This window comes from Aotus nancymaae, unplaced genomic scaffold, assembly GCF_030222135.1.
Source record: "Aotus nancymaae isolate 86718 unplaced genomic scaffold, 86718_ANA_hifiasm-v0.15.2.pri h1tg000010l, whole genome shotgun sequence".
NCBI lineage: Eukaryota > Metazoa > Chordata > Mammalia > Primates > Aotidae > Aotus > Aotus nancymaae.
The window spans coordinates 19,993,050-20,014,058 of NW_026988421.1; the positions used below are offsets into that span (position 1 = coordinate 19,993,050).

At 48.0% G+C, this 21,009-nt stretch overlaps 1 protein-coding gene across 2 annotated transcripts in view; it reads right to left on the minus strand.

Moving 5' to 3' along the window:
- Window positions 1-1,454: 1,454 nt before the first annotated feature.
- The window catches only part of RBM20 (RNA binding motif protein 20), a 72,960-nt gene continuing 53,405 nt past the window's right edge, over window positions 1,455-21,009 (minus strand). For both annotated transcript variants that reach the window (XM_012450197.2, XM_012450196.2), the window contains 5 exons: window positions 20,227-20,331; window positions 18,144-18,804; window positions 16,488-16,622; window positions 8,981-9,102; window positions 1,455-4,999 (listed from right to left, as the gene is read on the minus strand). In XM_012450197.2, the coding sequence (XP_012305620.2) occupies window positions 4,889-4,999; window positions 8,981-9,102; window positions 16,488-16,622; window positions 18,144-18,804; window positions 20,227-20,331 (1,134 nt within the window). In that variant the 3' untranslated portion in view covers window positions 1,455-4,888. The remainder of the gene's footprint in view (window positions 5,000-8,980; window positions 9,103-16,487; window positions 16,623-18,143; window positions 18,805-20,226; window positions 20,332-21,009) is intronic.

Consider the following 21,009-nt stretch of genomic DNA (forward strand, 5'->3'; position numbering starts at 1 on the left):
ACAAGGTTAGTGCCCTGACCTAGTAGGGCATTATGAGGAGCGAACCCAGCGTCTAGGCTGTGGCAGAGTCAGGCAGGTGCAGGCTAGAGTTGGTCCCTAGGGGCTGGTGTGGTACAGGGAGGAGGTCTGAGCGTCAGAGATCCAGCCCGGTAGGTTGGCTCAGAACCAGGCTCTAGGACCCACAGAGACATCAGAGAGCAAGTGGGAACACCCAGGCCTGGGGGAGCAACTGCAACTCGAAGGAGGGGGGTGTCCCTGGCTGGGTGTCTCCATTGCACAACTCCAGGGGGTGTCATCCCGTAGGATACAATGTGGACGCCCTCTCTAGCGTTGTGCCACATCATAGAGCAACATGCTAGGACTAGGCACCAGGGGCACCCCCAGGCGTCCTGGATCCTGAACTTAGGGCAGCAGAACCAGTCTAGGCCTAATTCACTGCTTTGGCCATCTGGGGCATAGATAGCAGTTGCAGAAAAGGAGGTTTCCCTACCCCTCCTGGTTGGAAACTGGAGGCCTGAGCTTGGTCCAATGATAGCCACAGGAGGTGGGGGTGGGGTGCGGACAGCAACAGGCTCAGCAGGAACTTTCCTCAGACCCGCAAACTGCTCCCAGGAGTTGTAGGCGGCCCCTCACTTTGCTCTCTGGGACCACGATGCCCAGCCCCTCCCAGTTGATTCAGGAGCACTGCCAACAAAAGGGAAGGGCCCAGAGAAGGTTCCAGGCCATTCAAAGGACTGGCCAACTGGGCCCAGAGGACTGGCATTGTTTTGCTAAGAGAAATGGTTGAGAAAGCACTTAAGAATCCCTGAAATTTGGAGGGCTGCTGTCCAGAACACAGATTGCAAAAGCAAGATTCAGTGCCTCGCAGCACACCAAGTGCTTTCACCAGCTATGATCTTAACCCTGAAACAACCCTGGGGGGCGATTAATGTTGTTATCCACTTTTACACCCAAGGGAGGTGGTTAATATTGTCACCCCCTTTACACCCAAGGAAATGGTCCCTAGGAAGTCACAGGGTAACAGGGGCAGGCCGGGCCTCTGCCTAGATCTGCTGTTTCCACTGCAGCACTGACCACCAGATCTTCACAGGGGTTGGAACTGCCAGAGACGGTCTAACCCTGGTGCAGGACAACTGGGTTCAGTCACCACAAGATCAGGGAGCGCTGGGTAGCAAAGCTAGGGGTTTATAAGAGGCCAAAACGTGTTCATGTCTGAGCCTCCAAAAGGACAGCAGCCCCCACTTAGTCAGACTCATCCCCCAAGGATCACCCCTGAGAATCTCTGATTCTCTCTGGTAGCCTAACAGGAGCCGTAAGAAAACCTGTCTTGTCCTCTCTGTTCAATCCTTGAAAATATTCGCCATTCAAAGGGACCAAATCTCAACCTTTCTGCTTGGTGAGCCTTCCCCAGTCAAATGTCAGGAGGCTCTGTATGACACGCAGTCACTCACTCACAGCTTTCAAATTCTCTTTATTAAAAATCTTTTTTATCTCTTTTGTAAAAACAAACACTTTGCAGTCAGTTATACAGATCAGGAAAAGTAGTGACAATTTATAGGACACTCAACAAATTTCAATACTTTACAAGTTCAAACTTAACTTAGTGTTTTTGTTTTTCTCATAAATTCAAAAAACAAACTCTGGTCCAGTTCAAGTATAATCTAATTACCTAACAGGTCACAACCTTGGACTGTCCAAGAATGGGAAACCCTGATATACTAACGGCTGCTGCTCACACCATTGAATTTTCCAAATTATTTGGGAATACTGTCTAGATAGATGATATTTTGGGTGTTAGCAATGAAAAGAAAATTACACAGGCCTTTTGTTATATTAACCCCGGGGTAAATATGAATCTGTTGCTCAAGGTGGCAATTGCTCTTCAGCATTGTTTTCCGGGAGATACTTTGAAATGGTTGACAGAACACTGAAGAAAATCTTTAAAAAATAAATCAATATTTTCCTGGTTGACTGTAATACTGCATTGTGTGTGGCACACGTAGGAATAAAAAGTGCAAATCATAGGGTTGGTGAAAGACCATGCCAATGGAATTGTATAAAAATAAATAAAAATAAATACATATGTACACACAAGTATAGACTCTTCGATGATTTTAAACTGAAGGTTCTGATTGAATGCAGATAGTGCCTCGTCTCTCTCCCTCCCAAGGGCTGTCCCTAGCTTTCCAGCATGAAGAGCAGTCTATCAACAAGGGAGCCATAACATTACACGACCATCTGGATTTCCATGAAAACGCTGCTGGGGATGGGGGGTTGGGGAAGGCAGGGGTGGCGCGGGGAATGAGCTGGTGAAGTGTGCTCCCACTTTGCTAGGGGATAAAGCGTCCAGTCCCTCTGATAACATAGTTCTAGCCTCTGATGGAAGATGTGGGCTTTTTCTAGCAAAGTTCAGCAAAAAGGACAAACAACTGCCCCCAGAATTCCCTCCAGTGGGAAGAAAGACACACAGGAGCAAAGGTTTTCTGAGAAATGGAGGAGGCATAGCTGGTGTGTAGAATGCCAGGTTCAAATTTGTGGAGTTGGCCAGGGGAACAGTCTGAGCTGAGCCATGGTCTTCAGACTTGGTTTGAGGTATCAACTTTTCAGCAGCCCCCATATGGTCTTGTCAAAAGATAAAATTACAACAAATTTAAAGATCTTAGTTGGCTTTTATTTTTGATTCTAGAACTGGGCAACACGTCACTCTATAAAATAGAAAGAGTGTTCCCATGAGCTGAGTGGAGGAGGTTGGCTTTATAGACAGAAAAGGGCTGAGGAAAGCAGACACAAAGAACAAACACCAGACTGGACGTCTCAAAGTTAAAACCAAGGACACGTCTTCATCATGCTGGTTAAAACTGGCCTGTTTGTGGATTTGGCTATTCTCTCTCTCTCTCTCTATCTCTCTCTCCCCTGATTTCTTGGAAGGGACAACTTTAACATGAGTGACTCCCTTTTGTTTTGGTCTGGTGGGCCTAGTGCAAGGGGGCTCAGTCCAAACCAACGGCCTCCTCTAACAACAGCCTGATGATGACGACGAGTGCAGGTTTCTCGCTTATTCCGACCTCTCCGCATCACACCTGTTCTCACTGGTCTGCGCTCCCCTGGAGCTTGCCTTCACTGTTTGCTCTCACTGGCTCCCAGGAGTCTGTCCCTGGCCGATGACTGCATGCTTTCAGGTTTACTCTGATCGTTTTATGTTCTGCATTTGTTCCCTTTGTGTGCCTCGGTTGCCTGATATAAAATGTCAGCCTTGAACTAATCTCTCTGCCCTTCTTCCATGACTACAGAGGACAGAATGTGCAGTACACTCTCACATGCCATAAAAAGGGAAATGGAAAAAAAAAAAACCCAAACCCTACACAATCCCTTCTCAGTCTGCCTGCCCAAGGTCAGGAACAGAAACAGCAGGAACTGCCTGGGGGAGAGTGACCTGTCTTCCTTATTTTATTTTTCCTGGGCTAAGCCATTGAGGTGCTTTCAGGAGAGTGTCTCAGCTCATGAAAACAGCTCCGGGCTCCCTTCCTAACTGCCCGAGGGCCTCTCTCTGGCTGTGGCAGAGCCTCATGTGCCCCAGCACCTCTATCCCACACCCTTTCATTGGAATATCAGGCTAGAGACCCCACATCCTACAGGCACCAACACTCCAGTACCAGAAAGAGCAGTGGGAATCAGGACTCTTTGTTAACACTTTGGTATCAAAGTCTGCACGTTCGGTCCAGCCCAAGGAGCCCTCAGCCATCTGCCCAGCTGGAAAGGGCGCACCTACAGATGCCCAGCAAACCTCAATGCCACTCTTGGGCTCTGTAGCCTTCTCTTTCCTTAGCTTCTCCCCCGACTGAGGGGCTATTTAAAAACCATCCCACTGTGAGGTGGATGTACCCCAGAGTGCAGGCACCAAGGCTGAGTCAAGGACAGATGATATTTCCTTGTAACTGTGTCTCAAGCCAATGCCATGCATTGTGGAGAGGCCAGCGTTCAACCTAAGCCCACGCCAGCTGCTGTTTTAGCTGGAGGAAGAAGACGCTTCCATTTTTATTTTTAATTACAGTGAATCTGTACCAAATTCATTGTCCAGAATAGAACAAACCCTGACATCTTCTGAAATCAAGAGGAGGGAAGTAAGTTTGGAAGAAACTTATCAGAGCTTCCAAAATGAAGGGCTTTTTTCATCTTCCCTAAAATTCATTTAATTTTACTTTAAGGCATAAGTCTGGCAGACTTCTGGAACAACTGAGAGGATGAAAGAATTATTAAAAACAGGGGGCTTTTCAAAAGGGGGCCCCAGCTGGAGGAAGAGGTTAATGAAGCCACTCCTGGCTTCTGCCAACAGATTGTCCGTAATGTCCCCTCACTGGGAAGACCCGACTCGGCTCCCCAACGCACAGGATACAAGGGACACCAGGCAGAGACACTGCCGCAGACTCACTGCAGGGGTTCGCCTGACCCAGGAGTTTCCATTAAACCTTTTCCTTGCATGACTCAGCCAGGCCTGACCTGTTATATCCCATCAAGAATTTTAACACTGTGAAAATCCCTGAGAAGTTGGATTTTGTGAAAAGAAAATGATCCTTGGCACATAAGGAGAGTAGGGGGAGGGAACAAGAGGAGAAGAAAGAAAAACAAATTGAATGATTGTTTTAGAGAAACAAGAGTGAACAGGGAGAGAGCTGGTGACCCTCAGCGGGCTGGACACGCCTGGGTGACTTGGCTTCTGGAGACATTTCAGGGGCATTTCACGGAGTCTCTGGGAACAAACCCAGGCAACGTGCCCCGCTTGGTTTTCCTTCCTCTCAGGCTTTAGTCCTGTCACCGGAATCAGGAAGGCCCCACTTGGCAAGCTCTCCTCTCACACCTTCCAGCAGCAGCAGCAGCAGAGGCAGAAGCATCAGAGCTTTTTGCTTTCAAAGCGTGGCACGATTCCACTGTCCTCTGGCCTCGGGCTACCTGCCCCCTCTGTCTCCTTGAGGCCCTCCTCAGCCAGCTGTGACAAATATTTCTGTGGAAAGAAGACGGGAAGTGGAGGAAGGGACACATTAGTAGGGACCAAGAAGAGGAGAGGAGGGGACATGCCTCAAACATCCCTCTCCTGGCATCTGTGCTCAGCTGTGAGGGCCACCCTCTTCCTGGTTCACGATCCCCCCTGGGGCGATGGAACCTATGCTAAGTACCTCATTAGGTTAGTTTACAAGTGATACACGTCTCCTGTAGAACAAGTAGAAAGTACAGATATAATAGCAAACACTTGCAAAGCCCTTATCTGGTGTCAAGTGCTGCTCTAACTGCTTGACTTACATAAGCTCATTTAACCCCGAAACAACTCTGTTTTCCAGAAACAGCCCAAGCTCTAGGCAGCTATCTATGCATAAGAGGCAGAGGGAAGGAAGCGGGAAGGCAGGGTAAATGAGCGCTGGCCTATGGCGATTGTGCAAGACAGAAGGAAGGCCTGACATTTAAGACTCTTAACGACCTGTTTCCTGTCAGGGCAGGCTAGTGGGTGGGGAGCTGGGGAGGTCTTTTGACAGATTTAAAAATGGGCCTGTCTGTTCTAACGTTGAGGGTTGCCTCTGCATGACCCCAGAATTCTCACTGCTATGACTGGCCTCAGCCTAACACGATGAGCCAGGTCAGGCTGCTCTCGGTCAACACACTGAGACAGAACAAGGACAGGTTTGAGGCCCAACTCAGGTCCTCTGACTATCAGGGCAGCGAGGAAAAGGCAAAGAGCACTGCATTAGGAGTCAGAGGGTGCATTAGGAGTCAGAAGTGTGTGCACTCTGCAGTCAGATGACCTGGGTTCAAATCCTAGCCCTCAGCAAGCAAGTTATCAAGTATCTGACATCTGTGAAGGGAGGAGAAAAACAGTACTGCATAAGGTTGCTGCAGAGTTGAAGAGAGGCGACACAAGGCATTCAGCACAGCATCTGACACAGAATAAACACTCAGTAATGTTGGCTTTTCTTATTAGCAACGCCAGCCATATGAGTTGGGGAAAGTCACACCTCTTCTCCCAGCCTCAGACTTCTAATCTGTTAAATGGCAGGAACAGTGTCATCCTCACTCTCCCCACTTCTGGGATGGTTTGGAGGGTCAGATGAGAGCGGCTATGTGAGATGACCAGGTCTGCCTCTCTCTCCATAGAAGAGACTGCAGTTGGCTTCCAGAAATGGGTGTGGCCTGACTGGAAGAGGAGCAAACCGTGGATGGCAGCAGGCGAAGCTGCTGATAGAAGGCCGGGGTTCTCCCCTGCCTTGGCTCAGGGACGGTAAACCGTGTGCTGAGGAAGGCAAGTGAATGAGTGTACACATGCCACTCCAGGGCCGGGAGCCAAGCAGGTATCTGGTTTTCCCATCAAGTGCTGATGCCACCTGTTGAATCACTCTGGATGGGTTCTTGCAGAGCCGTGACCAGCAACGGGGCACAGCACAGGTTGCTCAGACTGAATGGAGCCTCCTTCAACCTGCTCCCTGCTTTAGGAGCAATCCCTGGTCCCCAGCTCAAGGCCTCTCAGTGGTGTTAAGTGTAAAAGTTGTCTGATTTAAGTGTCAGCCATCACCTGCTGCTTGGGGTGAGGTGGATGAGGCTGTGTGGGGCAAGGCAAGAAAGGCCTGACTTGGAGGGTCAGACTGGGTCCCACAGAGCCAGCTGAGGGAAATCACCTAGCTTGATGTGTGACAGAAATCCTATCTGGGAAGCCTGTGGTGGAAACACCCAGCTCCCCAGCAGGTGCACCAGGTAAAGCTGCACTGCAGTCGGCTGGCACGAGGAGCTTAGCCAATGTCTACCCCAATGCACCTGAGAACCACAGGAAAGCTCTGGCGAGCTTTGGGGAGGGGAGTCTGCCTGGGGGTGTGGCCCAGAGGCTCAGAACACAGTGCAATCCACTGCCCTGGAAAACATACATGAATTAGAATTAGAGGCCCTGCCAAGTCTGAACTCTTCCTAACTTCCAAAATGACCTTGAGCTGTGTGGTCTCTTGAAGGGCTGCACAATCCCACCGCAAATGCTGGATGAGAGAAAGGGTTCTCACACCGACGTATCAGAGCCTGATATGAGGATGGTTTACAATGCAGACTCTCAGCCCAGCCCTAGGGAAACTGAGTAAACAAGTGTAGGGTGAGATCCAGGAAGCTGCATTTCAAAAAGATGCCAGCTGGTACAAGGACTAAGGTTTGGGAAAATCAGGACCAGATGATTTCCAAGACCCCTTCCAGGCCTGCCATTCTGTAGGTTTCATCTTGTTGGGAAAACGGATGATTGTGTCTTCAAGCTAGATGACTTCCCTCAGCTGGCTCTGTGGGACCCAGTCTGACCGACCCTCCTGCTCTGGCTAAGTCAGGCCTTTCTTGCCTTGTCCCAGGAGAGGCCTAGCCTTGGGCCACAGGCCCTGTGGCTCCCTCAGTCACAGAGCAGCTGCTCTCCGGTGGGAAATCAAGAGGCTTAAATGACCTGAGTTTCGGCACAGTCTATGATAGTCCCCTGCAGATGGTGACCCAGGCCTTGACATTATGGGTCTCAGTTTCCAAGACGAGTAGAGTAGAGTGAAAAGAGGAGAGTGATTCAGAATCAGGCGATCTGATCCTCTGCCCAGTAACTCACTCTCTGCGTGGCCTTGGACGCATCACATAGCTTCTCTGGGCCTCAGTTTTCTCAATTACTAAACAAGAAAGTTGGTCCATATCTGAGTTTTTGTTTTTTTTTAAACTAAGGGTGCACATTTGAATCTTTTGGTGAACTTTCTCAAACTACACGTTCCTGCAACCTGCCTTACACCCCCAAATTCTACTAAATATCCAACTTAGTACCTGTACATTAGAAATACTGTCCAGATGAGTCTGGTCCATGTCCCTGGTTAAGAACGGCTAGATCAGTCACTTTTAAACAATTTAATGATAATAGTAACACCTGGCCTGGGACTTGGGCACAGCCACTGTGAGGACTTCTTGATTCAAAGCCTTGGGGTTCAGATAACTAGTCTGATTCCTTGTAGTAAAAACAGGAGGTGTCTTGAGATACTCACCCCTGGCCATCTGATATATCAGGTCTTCTTTTAAGCTAACCCATGCCAGAAGCTAATCATGAAAACTACATTCTAATATATTATATATTATAGAACATATGACCATAGTTCATTGATCTTAAGGCACATTTTTTTCACACATTAATATCTCTAAAATAAAAATGCATTTCAAAGTTGATGAAGTCTCATCCCTTCATTTGCAACATTTTTTTTTCTAGTTGGTACCAAAAAATAGTGGTGTCTTACAAATGATGGCACCTTAGACTGGGTGAAATATGGTGTATAGAGTATTTTTTTATATGTTGCTTTTGAACATACTATACCATTTATTTTATTTATTGCTTGTCACCTACATTAGAATGAAAAATCCATGAGAACAGGGATTTTGTTCTGGTACCTAGAATAGTGTCTGGTACCTGGCATGCCTGTGGTAAGTATTTGCTGTACAGATGAACAGCTAAAAAGAACAAAGCAGTGGTTTTATTCTAGCAAGAAGGGATAGCTGCATAGGGGAACAGAAACAGAGAAATATCTGCAACTGGAACATCTGAGTCTTGTGGGAAGGTGTCAGCCCCAATCACGGGCCAGGTGAACACTGGCCTAACTTGAGTTACTCACAGTATAGAGGGAGAGGTGGCTATTGCCAGAGCCAAACCCAAACAGGATGTTTAGACATGCGCTAGGAGCACAGAGGAGGCAGCCACCATGTAGACGGCAGCTTGATGCAATCAACTCTATGGGAAGATAAGGAGGTCTCTGCGTAGTGGAAGGACAGAAACTCACAGAAGCAGAAAACAGCTTGGTGTGCTTGGGGAATGGCAAGTAACCTGTGGCCTGGAGTCGGCTTGCAGGTGGGAGCTAGACTCAGAGGTAAGCAAGGCCAAGGACCCCAGACACCTGGCTCAGTTATGGAGCCTGGGGAGCCCCTGGAGTGCTGGGCAAGAAGGGTGGACAGTTACCTGTAAGTTCCTGTAGTGGACAGTGCTGCGGCAGTGGCTCATCTTCGCTGTCTCCTCACTCGTGTAGAACAGCCCACACAGCTTACAATAAAACCCAGTCCTGGGAACCACGAACTCCACCCCTGGGGAAGGATGGGGGAGAGACAGGCAGGGTTAAGAAGGCGTGGGAGGCAGGCGCCTGTGTCCTGGCAGCCATCAGGTGGAAATGGGAGCCACGAGCTCCACCCTTCACTTGCTGTTGACCTTGGCTGGTTACCGAGCTTCTCCAAGCCTCAGTTTCCTCATCTGCAAAACAGTCACAAAGAAACTCACACCCACTTCACTCACAGGTGGTCATGAACGTAAGGGATGGACTCGGCAGTGTGGTAAGCGCTCAGCCGCTCCACGGCCTGCAGCTATCTTGGGGGGATCTAGGTCCAGGTTCTCCTACTGTCAGCCTCCTTCCAAGAAGAGAACAATGAAGGTGATTTCTGACATTTCTGTTATTTCACTTGTTGGATTTCATTTCTCCACACCCTACCTCTCTTGCAGATGCTGTGACCAGGACTCTAGAAGAATTGTCTCATTTTTGTTGGTTTATTTTAGAATTATGTTCTTTACAGAAAAAAAAAAGTAAATAAAAGGAAGGGAAAAAATCACCCAGAGTCACTCCAGTCCAAATGTTCTCCTCCACATGATTAACCTATACGTGGGCCTCTTTGTGGGGGCCGTTTTAGTTACACCCTAATTACAATTCTGTCCTCTCGTCTTCATGCAATTGTCTATCATTGACATTTTCCCACTTCCTCCACTCTTTACATCTGAATCATCGATTAGCATTTCATTTGCCATTTATTGAATATAAGTCCCAGAATTCTGGGAGGCCTTTTGATTCCAAGCAAAGGAAACAATGGCGCCACCGCCACAGAGGAGTGGCAACGTCACAGCCAGGTGATTCATCCTTGAAGGGATGGTGGCTGCTCCAGCCTCCACCGAAGTGTTTTGCAGGTCACAGTTCTCCTCCTGAAGACATGGTCAGTCAGTAGAGTGGAAAAAGCCCAGCTCTGAGAGGGTCCGGGCCAGACACTAAGAAACCATGTGAGTTGGGGACAGTCAGCCGAACTGTTCCTGGGGCTCAGTTTCCTCACCTGAGAATGGAGGCAGGAATACATGCCTTGTTTACCAGGCACCTGACTGCAGCTCCAGCCAAAGGGCAGGGCCGTGACAAGCAGGACCCATCAGGGAACTAAGAAAGAGGGGTGATGCTTGGAACACCCAATCCCACTTGCAGGCTGGGGGACAACCCTCTCCTCTGCTGGGGCTGGGCGATGGACCGAGGTCTGGCCACCCTGGGTAGAAGGGAGGAAGGGGCCTGGGAATGGCACAGGCAGGGGAACAGTAACTTCTTGCAGGGATGGGGACAGGGGAGGTCCCTACTCCTGACAGCGCCCGCTCCAAGGTACAGCATGGCCACCTGCAAGCCCAGCTGCTTGGGTTGCTTCGCTTTCCTCCTCCTGCCTCCCAGGACACTGAGCTAAGTGCCTAGGACACCCTGTCACAGGGAAGCAGCCTAGACTTGTCATTAGAACTCTTTTTCCATTTCAAAATAGCCACTTATCAGTGTGAAGGGCAGCGCTGAGGGAGGGAAAGGGAGGGAAGGAGGGAGCCCAGGAGGCCTGCTGGGACTGACAGTGGCACTGCATCTGGGGCCTGAGGCGTCCTCCTCAGCCTGGCTTTCTCTAACTGCCACGTCGCAGGCTGCATGCCATGCCCTCAACAGTGGTCCAAGAAGTGAGGGGGCCTCACTCAGGCCCAGGTGCCTGGCGGGAGGTTGAGTGTTCTTCCCTTCCTCTCTGCCAAGGATGGAGAAGTGGCCCCAGCTTGGCCTGTGGGGGGCTGGCTCTCCCCTCCACCTCACAAACAGGTCCTGACTCCTGGCTGTTGGTGCTGGCAGGGATGCATTTCAGGGTGCACTCAGCAAGGTCTGCTCCTTCCTCCATTGCTACAAAATAGTTTTCCCTTTGCTTCTGCTCTGCAGAGAGCCGAGACCCCCCGCAATCCAGGAGAGGGGCAGCTGGGAAAGAAGGAGGGCTTTGATCAGAGCCACACTCTCAGTCTCATCCCAGCCCTTAAAGGATGAGCCAGCCAGATGGTACCAGGAAAGAAGCCCTGAGGTTTTCATTACGCCTCCTGTTGAGTCCTCTGAGTCCCTGTCTGGGGACCCCCAGAAGGGGTACAGCTGCCCTAGGAGCTACCACAGAGCCTGAAGCAGGGATTAAGCTGGTAGCCCAAGCTCCCAGCAGGGTAGCTACAGCTATCCTCTGCAGGTTCTGGGAGAGATTTCACTTGGACAAAGACTTCCACTGTCAAAAAAAAAAAGAAAGAAAGAAAAAGAAAAACAACCTTGGAAGCCACAGTGTCATGCAGAGTCAAACCCAGCTCTTTTCCTTCTGCTTTGTGACGGCAGGCACACTGTTTACCGTCTCTGGGATTAGCTTCCTCAACTGTGAAATAGGGACAATAATGCCACACATGAGGTTTAGGAGAAGCACCTATTACTTTGCCTGGTGCTTAAAAAATACTGGTTTGAAGACACATGTTAAGTATTTCATCACAGAAGCTTTAATAACTGCCTAAGTGTTGGCCTTCTCACCTGAACCCCAACCTCTCCCCGGGGCCGCCTGGGGATCCCGGCTCCACCGTTTGGTGGCAGCTTTCTTCCCTGGCCCCTGCCCCACGGGTTTGGGCAGTACCAGGCAGCCACGAGGCAGCACTAGGGGAAGACAAGCCTGGGTGGGGAGAAACCCCAACAGCTGGAAACTTGTTCCAGAATAACTGGGGGTTGCTGCAGGCACCACAAATCCCACAGCACAGCTCAGGACACTTCTGGAGTGTGAGGGGAACATGAGGAGGTAGCCACACACTGCCCCTGCCCTGATGTGTTCTGGAGCCGCTCAGTCCTCCATTTCCCAGCCTCTAGTAGGATCAGTAATGCTGCACTTGGCTTCTAATAATAACTCATGGCACGGGTAATTATAACTCTGTCATCCTAGTAAAGCTGGGATGGGTAGAGAGGGGAGCTTGCGCTTTGCAGGGAACGCTGTTTGGTTCTACTAAGAGCAGGCCTTGGCAGGCTGGCGCTGGCCAGGGTCAGGCAGAGCTGGCCCGGATCTCGAGAGCAGTGTACTTCCCCAGCCATGCCCACCCCTGGCCCCTGAGCAACCGAACTGGCCTCCCTTTCCTCCTAACTGGGAGCCCAGTCCTTGACATCCCTTATTTCAACTCTATGCTTTCCACAGGGACAAAGCCTAAAAATTGTCTCTCAGCTCCCTAGAAGTCTCCATGCCAGAAGCAACCAGTCCTGGAGGGTAAAGGGTTATGAAGCCCCAGTGAGAGGAGCCATAATAGGTCTTAATAAATATTTCATGAGTGAATAATAACAATAGACGACCCTTATTAAGTATCTCCTACTGGAAGCCACTAAGACCTTACCAGTATTTGTTCCCTTCATCCTCAAAATAACTCTGCATAGTAGGTTTCTATTACTGCGGCTGATTCACAGATGAAGAAATCCAAGCACAGAGGTTAAATGAGTTGCTCTTTGTCATCCAGCCAGCAAGTAGTAGACAGGGGATTTAAACTCAGAGAATCAGATTCCACAGTCTGTGCTCGTAATTTCTGCACAAAAATTGCCTTTCCTACACTGTGCTGAGGCCTGAACTGGAAGAACCCGGAGAACAGAGTGATTTGAGATCAGAACTCCTGAGTTCTTTTTTCTTTTTTACCTTTTCTTTTTCTTTTATACCTGTTTCTTTTTTTACTTTCTTTTTTCCTTTTTTTGAGACAGGGTCTCACTCCAGCCCAGGCTGGAGTGCAGTGGCACAATCATGGCCCACTGCCTCTCCTCTCAGGCTCAAGATCTGGATCTCCTTCCTGGCTCAAGAAATCCTCCCACCTCAATCTCCTGAGGAGCTGGGACTGCAGATATGTACCACCACTCCTGGCTAGTTTTTATTTTATTTTATTTTTGTAGAGACGAGGGTCTCACTATGTTGCATTTGGCTTTTTTTTTTTTTTCGTATCCAACTACGAGCTTTTTTGGCTTCTAATAATAGCTCATGGCAAGGGTAATGATACTCTGTCATCCTAGTAAAGCTGGGATGGAGTAGCTGGGACTGCAGATGTGTACCAGGGCTCATAGCTAGTTTTTATTTTATTTTATTTTTTGCAGAGACAGGGTCTCCCTATGTTGCCCAGGCTGAGAAATCCTGAGTTCTAACCTGCATTTGCTGTGTCATCTTGGGTAAGTCTGTGGACTTCAGTTTCCTCATCTGTCAAATGCAGAACCTCATACCATACTCCTCCCCAGGGGACCAATGAGATAATGAGTCTCAAAGCTGAGACTAAAAACAAGTATGATCTCTAAAAGCCCCGAACTGAAAACAACCCAAATATCTGTCAACAGATGAATGAACAAACAGAATGTGATATATCCATAGATGCAATGCAATACTCCTCAACAATAAAAAGAAATGAACTACTGATACACCCAACAGTAGAGATGAATCTCAATGATGTTGAGTGAAAGAAGCCAAGCCAAACCAGAACATACAATATGATTCCCTTTATATAAAATTCCGGAAAATGCAAACTAATATTTAGTGACAGAAAGGAGATCCTTTACCTTGGGATTGCAGTGTGAGGAGGGAGGGGCTACATAGGGGACAGGAAATTTGGGATGATGAACATTGTTGCCAGTCTTGATAGTGGTGATGGCCTCACAGGTATATTTATAGGTCAAAACTGATCAAACTGTGCACTTGAAATATGTGCCCTTACTATATATCAATTATACCTCAATGGAGCCAATTTTAAAAAGGCAAGATACTATTTTCCTCCTAACTGGTTGGGAAAGACTAAAAGCTGATAAAATCCAATAGGAGGTGGATATTGGGAACTCTCACTCAAGGTTGCGAAAACTGTCGTGAAAACTAATCTTTTTGGAGTGCAATTTCCAAGTTGTGAAAACTGAGATCATCTTTCTGGAGTGCAATTTAGCAGCAATTATGAACATTTAAAATGTAAATACATATGACCCTATAACCTCCTGGCTAGGACGCTATCCTACAGGAACACTGGCACACACATACCACTGAACAAGCACATCTGAAAGGCAGCAGAGAACAGAAGCTAAGAACATGGCTCTAGAGTCAGACGACAGGGGTCTGAACCTGACTCTGGTCTTTGCCAGTCATTAGCTGTGTGACTGCATCTCAGGTTTTTTATCTGTAAAATAAGGATAAAAACAGCACCTACCTACCTCATAGGTGTTTTGAGAGGGTTACAGATCACTAAAAATGGTGCCTGCACAGATGTTAACAATAAAAGCTTAGCTATTATCATGGAAAAAAGAGCAGACAGCCGAAGTATTCACCAGCAGAGGAAAGGATCAGTCATTTAAAGCATAGCTTTTACAATGCAATATTTGCAGAGGTTAAAAAGAACGTGTTCTCCATGTACTGACATGAAGAGATCTCTAGGACCTGCTACAAAGTGAAAAAAGCCACTTGCAGAACATTATGTGTGTAGTGTGATCCTATTTTTGTGAGAGAAAAACTTCGGGCATGACAGTGGAGGCTACCTCTGGAGGGTGGAGAGAGACTGGAGGGAAGAGATCAAACCTTTAATATTGACTTGATATGGTTCTTATTTTTTGAATTTGTTACAATAATCTTTCACACTTTCTATAATGAAAAACAGTAATAAAAAGACACAAATCACAAGGTAGCGGAATTTAGTCTTAATTTTTGCTAGTGTCAATTAGGTTCCAAGTTCTTGGGTGACAAGAGACTTGCATTATATTTCTTGGTTAACCCAGAGTGTCTAGCACAGTACCACGTTATCCAGTAGGTATTTGCTGACTGACTGAGTGCATGAAGGAGCCCTCTCTTCTCTTGCAGGGTGGCCTTTGCAACTCTTTTCTAGAGCTAAAATACCCAGGGTCATCTCAGTTTATTCTAAGGTTAGTATTTCTTTTTCCTTCTTTCTTACATTTTTGTCTTAGGGGATGCTGTGCAGCAAATTTATCCCTTTTAAAAAAAAAAAAAAAGAAAGTTTGCTCTCCAGATCTGACTCTATGAAAATGGTACACCTGGAGGAAAGAAATAGTAAGAGATTTTTTTAAAGGAGAAGGGAGAAAAAGAGCAACTTGGATGGAAAGGATGAGCCTCCACACCAACCAGCCCTCCCTGAATGATCAGACACGTGGCCATCAGTCATCAGATGACCCCTGCTTCTCATGCTTCTGTGTGACACTCTCCCAGGTGACACTTTCTCCAGCTGTCTTTCTGAGCAGCTGCTACTACTTTATCTAATTACTTTCTGACCTTTCAGAGCTAATGCAAAGACTTGAAGATGATGTAGGCTGGAGTTGCTGGGTTAATGGTCGTGTCAGAATCTTCCAGGGACTTTTCTTAAAGTACCTTCACTTCCTACCCTGAAACTCTGCTTAACTCTCCTCTTTGAAAAGAGATTCATTCCTAGGTGATTCCGTTAGTAAACTCCCTCCCCTCTTCATTCCCAATACTTCCACCATCGAAGAAATCACTGTCCAAATTACAGGTGAGGAAACTAAGGCTCAAGAAGGGGTATGACTGATCTGAGGGTGCACAGCCACCCACAAGTAGAAAGGACAGAAACCCAGGTCTCTGTTCAATACTCCTTCTACGAACTAGGGGAGTCTGCCCCAAACACAGTGTATTCAGCATCATTGCCACAGAAAAGTTGGTCCTTTAAAGAGGAAAAAATGTAACATTGTTCTGGGAAGGGCTGGAGCAATGAACAGCAGCAGAGGAGGCGTGTTTCTGTTGATTTTATGGAGGCTGCTGGGCATCTGCTTTCCTGCCTGAATAAAGGCTAGGCTTAAAGCTTGGTGTCATCAAGAATAAAGCATTCCCCAACAGGAAAAACAGGCCCTCTTAGCTCTGGGTCCCCGGGCAGTGCTACTCCAAGCCTATTTTCATGGAGTATCTGGTCTACTATGGAAGACTGAAATTGCAAGCAACTTCACAGCCACCCCTTGCAAATCTGGGTTATTGCATCATACATTTGAAATAACAATAGGCCAGGTGCAGTGGCTCATGCCTGTAATCCCAGCACTTTGGGAGGCTGAGGCAAGAGGATTGCTTAAGCCCAGGAGTTGAAGACCAGCCTGGGCCACATATGAAAACCCCATCTCCACAAAAAAAAAATTTTTTAAATCAGCCGGGCCATGGTGGTGTGCACCTGTGGTCTCAGCTACTCAGGAGGCTGAGATGGGAGGATCACTTGAGCATAGGAATTTGAGGCTGCAGTGAGCTGACATCACGCCACTGCACTACAGCCTGGGTGACAGAGTGAGACCTTGTCTCAAAAGAACAAAAAACAATGACAACAAAATGACAAAAAACCCTCTCAAGCTCTTAGAGGTTGCTATGGAACTGTTATTTCCTAGATCCGAATTTCAGGAAGGGCTGTGTGTTTTGCTTACCTAGAGGAATGCTAAGTTCACTGAACACATCCTCTGGTTCCCAGGAGGGCAAAGAAAGGGGCTGTTTCAGTTCCACTTCAGTGTACTCTGGTGACCTCACCTCCAGAGATTTCACTTCCATGTACCTGGAGTTTTCTGCAAAACATGAGCCAAGGCAAAAATAAAAAATGAAATACAACATGTCTCAAAGAATCCCTGAAATTCTATCCCTGCATAGTATGATTGGGGATTATCCCTTGGACTGCTTAATCACATAAGGCTGGGGCAGTGGCTGCTAATTAGAACCAAAGCACTGTCATTAAGAGCTTTCTCCACTGCCAAAAGAATGCCACACACAATAAAACTTGGCAAATCTTTACATTTGGCCCGGGGGGATGGGCTACTGCTGCCTTCAGTTGGGAAGATCCACCCCCCATGCCTCCCATCTCAGTATCATTCCATCTCTGCAGGCAGAGGAATTACTGACGGGCAAAAATTGTGCTGACATCCACCGAGGCGAGCAAAACAGGCAATGCCATTCTCTCCCCAGGCTTGTCAAGCTGTTATTAAATATGAACCCCAAACCCTGGCTCAGCTAATGAGCCTCTAACACTTCCACATGTTGAGTCTATACTGCAAAATAAAAGAGGTTCAGTCGGAGTCAGGTGAAGATTTCACTGCTCCTTTTTTCTTGCCTTCTCTAGACAGAGCCTGGGCCTCAGGTTTCTCTAGCAACAAGAAGGCATTTCATGGCAGGGTTTCCATGGAGACTCAGATCCATGCAGGTAAAAAACAGCTCAGGTCAGCCTGACATGGAAAAAACCCCAAGCCTCCCAGTTACCTAACAGCTCATGCCACCCACAGGGCTCTGGGTTGAAATGTTCATTTTTAAGACTTTCCTCTGTATCTTCTGCCCCCGACCCTCACTTCAACCTCTGGTGTGCTGCAGGCTTTCTGTAAAGCGAATCTCTAATTATTTTCACAGTGAGAATCTTAAAGGCTACTCTCCCTCCCTCCCCCATGCCCCTTGATGGATCTTAGGTTCCACTTGGCAGAGAAGACAGGGCTTAGCCTATTTTAAACTCTCTCTTTCATGATGTCACAGTGCCGGGCATAGGCACAAAACATCACCTTCAACAGAGTCAGAGAAGATTCTGAAACAAGTCCTGTATCACCGCCAGATCCTAGCAAAAAATGGGTGTGAGGTCGTAAGAAGGGGAACCGCTGTACCGGTTAGGGATCCCTGTTCCTTCTCCTTCCACTCCTTTCTTGCCTCCTACACTCCTTCCCCCATCACAGAAATAACAGCCTGGGTGGTCCTCTGCTGTGCAGGCACGAGAGGCTCCTCCTGATCTCCTTTTGCTGATAACTCAAGCTAATTTTAGTTGTCCAAGTACATCTGGGCTCCTGTAAATGCAGAGAATTCTGCCCTGAGTTTGCTTCTCAGAAAACATGCAGCCTCCTATCTGACTTCCTTTACACCACTTGCCTAAGATCTCTCACAGTTTAGCCAGGCTTTTAGAGGCTCGCCTCTGTTGCTCAATCACTTTCTGCACCCATTTGAATGCTAGTTGAAACCTTACTTATGTTCATTCCAGCCTGCACATGCCCAGACTTCATCAAGTGAGTAGAAGTCCAATCAACCCGACCACCCGTGAGGAAAGGGGAGGTAGTTACCCGGGGTCAACACTCCTTGGCAAGCTTGGCTTTGGAGGTCAGTTTCAGTGGGGGAGTTGGCTTTCTCCTCCAGGGGGCTGTCTTCACAAGCCCCATCTTCGGGGGTCCCCCTGGTCTTGCAATCATCGACAAACGGGCTTGACTGCCGGGCCCTCTCATCTGCTGGCTTAGGGGAAGACATTTGCTGGACTGTGGGATCTGGATGAACATCTGAGCTCTCTACTCCCTTTGCCTCCTTCTCGTAGCAATCTGAATCCTCCAGGGAGAGGCCTGTCTCACTTTCAGCTGGCTTCCGCTCAGCATCCAGATTTAGGCCAGGCATTTCCACGTCCATGTCACTGGGACAGCTTGCGGAAGCAGAGGGCAGTTCTCTGGGTGACTTGAGGCTGATTTCTGCAGCCCCATTCCCTACAGCCTTGACTCCCTCCTTGGGGAAATCCTTGGTCACCTCTAGGTCTAAGGTGGTTGTCACACATGGACATGTTTCTGGGCTGATTTTGTCTTTCTGCTCAATGGGCACAATTTCTTCCAGCTCTGGGATGTCTGGTTCCATGATAAAATCTTCTTCTTCCCCCACCTCGTCCACTGTCACCAGCTCCTCCATGTTAGTGGGATACCAGCTCTCCCCCTCTGCCTCACTTTCACTCTCCCAGTCTTGTTCCTGTACAAAAATGCAGAATGGAGGTCAGAGGGTGGTTGAGAACATTCAACCAGAAGACACAAGCCTTGACCATAAGGACCACTCAAATCAGGAAGAACCTGAGCATTCTTACCTCTACCTGGGACAATTACTGGCTAATGACTGAACCACTCAAGTCCCACAGCACCAACTCATCCTTAGGGTGATGCTCAAAATTTGGAATAGACCCTTAGTGCTTAATCCACCATATTTAAAGTGACAATAAGTGCTCAATATACAGTTTTTGAATGCATGAATAATTAAGTTATAAACTCTAAATACTTACTGGGAGCATCTTTCTTTTCTTTTCTTTTTTTTTTTTTTTTTGAGACAGAGTCTCGCTCCATCGCCAGGTGCCAGGCTGGAGTGCAGTGGCGCGACCTTGGCTCACTGCAACCTCCGCCTCCCCGCAACCTCCACCTCCCGGGTTTCAGCAATTCTCCTGCCTCAGCCTCCCAAGTAGCTGGGACTACAGGCGTGTACCACCATGCCCAGCTAATTTTTGTATTTTTAGTAGAGACGGGGTTCACCATGTTGGCCAGGATGGTTTCGATCTCCTGACCTCGTGATGTGCCCACCTCGGCCTCTCAAAGTGCTGGGATTACAGGCGTGAGCCACTGCGCCCGGCCGGGAGCATCTTTCTTACATGTGGGCATCACTACATGTAACTGCAGCAAAGCCCCTCACAAAATTCCCCCAAGCACCCTCTCCCAGCAGGGGTACATACACTTCCATAGCCAGGGCTCCTACTCAGCCCCTCTTAGAATTTTCCCCTTGGCATCTGCAGCAGCCCATGGGCTCTGGACTCCACAGACAGGTTTAGGAAATCAGCTTCCCTGCCAGTGATACGCATCTGTCCTGCCTCTCCTGACTGGAAAGGCATGAAGCTGGCCCCGTTCCAAGGACACTTCTTTTTGTTGGGACAGCCCCAGCCCAGGAGAACTGTAACTGGATTTTTAAATTTTAATTAAGTAAAACAATCTGTATAGGCACACTGGATGTGTTGTTAATCCTAGGGTCTGGGGCTGCTGAAGTCAGGGCCTCAGCCTGAGTGCCCAAAGCAGCATCATGCCCCATCCCCGCCAAGGGACTCATCTATTTTGGGAGCCTGGCTCTGAAGCCTGAGTCTTTTTTTGGGCACATGTTTCCTCGTAGGAACACAGCCAAGTTGCTGGAGAGTGAGCAGAGCCCAAACATGTGGGTAAAGATTGCTTCAATAAAAACTGTCCGAAGATTCCAGGCACAGCCACTTCTCCGAAGTAGTGCTAGGAGGACTGGTTCATTCATGGAACCAATGGTGGGGTCTCAGCCATATTCCATCCAGCAGGACATCATCGGGCAAAAGGGAGACTCCTATGACTCAGTCCCTAACGGCAGAAGTGCAGAATCTGAAACAAACTTTACCTTCTTTGTCCTTGTGTTTTCTGGATCAGAGAACTCTGTTTCTTTCTCCTGCCTGCCCATTGATTGAGGGCTTTCTTCCACGCCCTCCTGTTCCTCTTTTCCAGCCTTATCAAAAGGAATAACAGAGCAAACCAAATCAACAGTGAGCAGTGACAGGGAGAAGAAAAAAAGAATGATACTGAATGCAGGTTTCAGCTGTTCAGATGGGTTTCACATACAGCATTTGTTTCCTTTATCCTCCCAGAACCCCTCGGAGGCAGCTGCTGTTATCATCTTCATTTTATAGATTAGAAAACTGAGGTTCAGAGAGGTTGAGTAATTTGCTTAATTACAGTCACACAGACAAATAAAGGCAGAGAAATATCTTGAAGCCTGGCCTGATGTCTTCAGAGGGCAGAAATCCCTGGCAAACTGGGTATTTTTTTTTTTTTTTTGCAGAGTAGAAGCAGCCAAACTTGAACTGACTTGGGCCGGACAAGACCTTGTTGTTAACCATCATGGTGACATTTCTCCAACAGAGTCATCTTGGCTGTGAAAAAGTCATTCAGGACACTTATAGGCAGAAAGGGCGTTATCACCCAATCAGAGTCCTCTCACACCTTTCTTTTGCCCTCTGTCCTGGAATCATAGTCCAGACTAGCACCCCCTTTCCTCCTTCCTTCTATTCTCTTCCCTCAAATAAGGACCCTCACAGTAGTGCCCATGTCTGTGAAACTGAACAATTGAAAGCACGTGTTTTGTTTGAGAATTAGGGCCTCTAACCAGCCTTTAAGACAGGGGTCA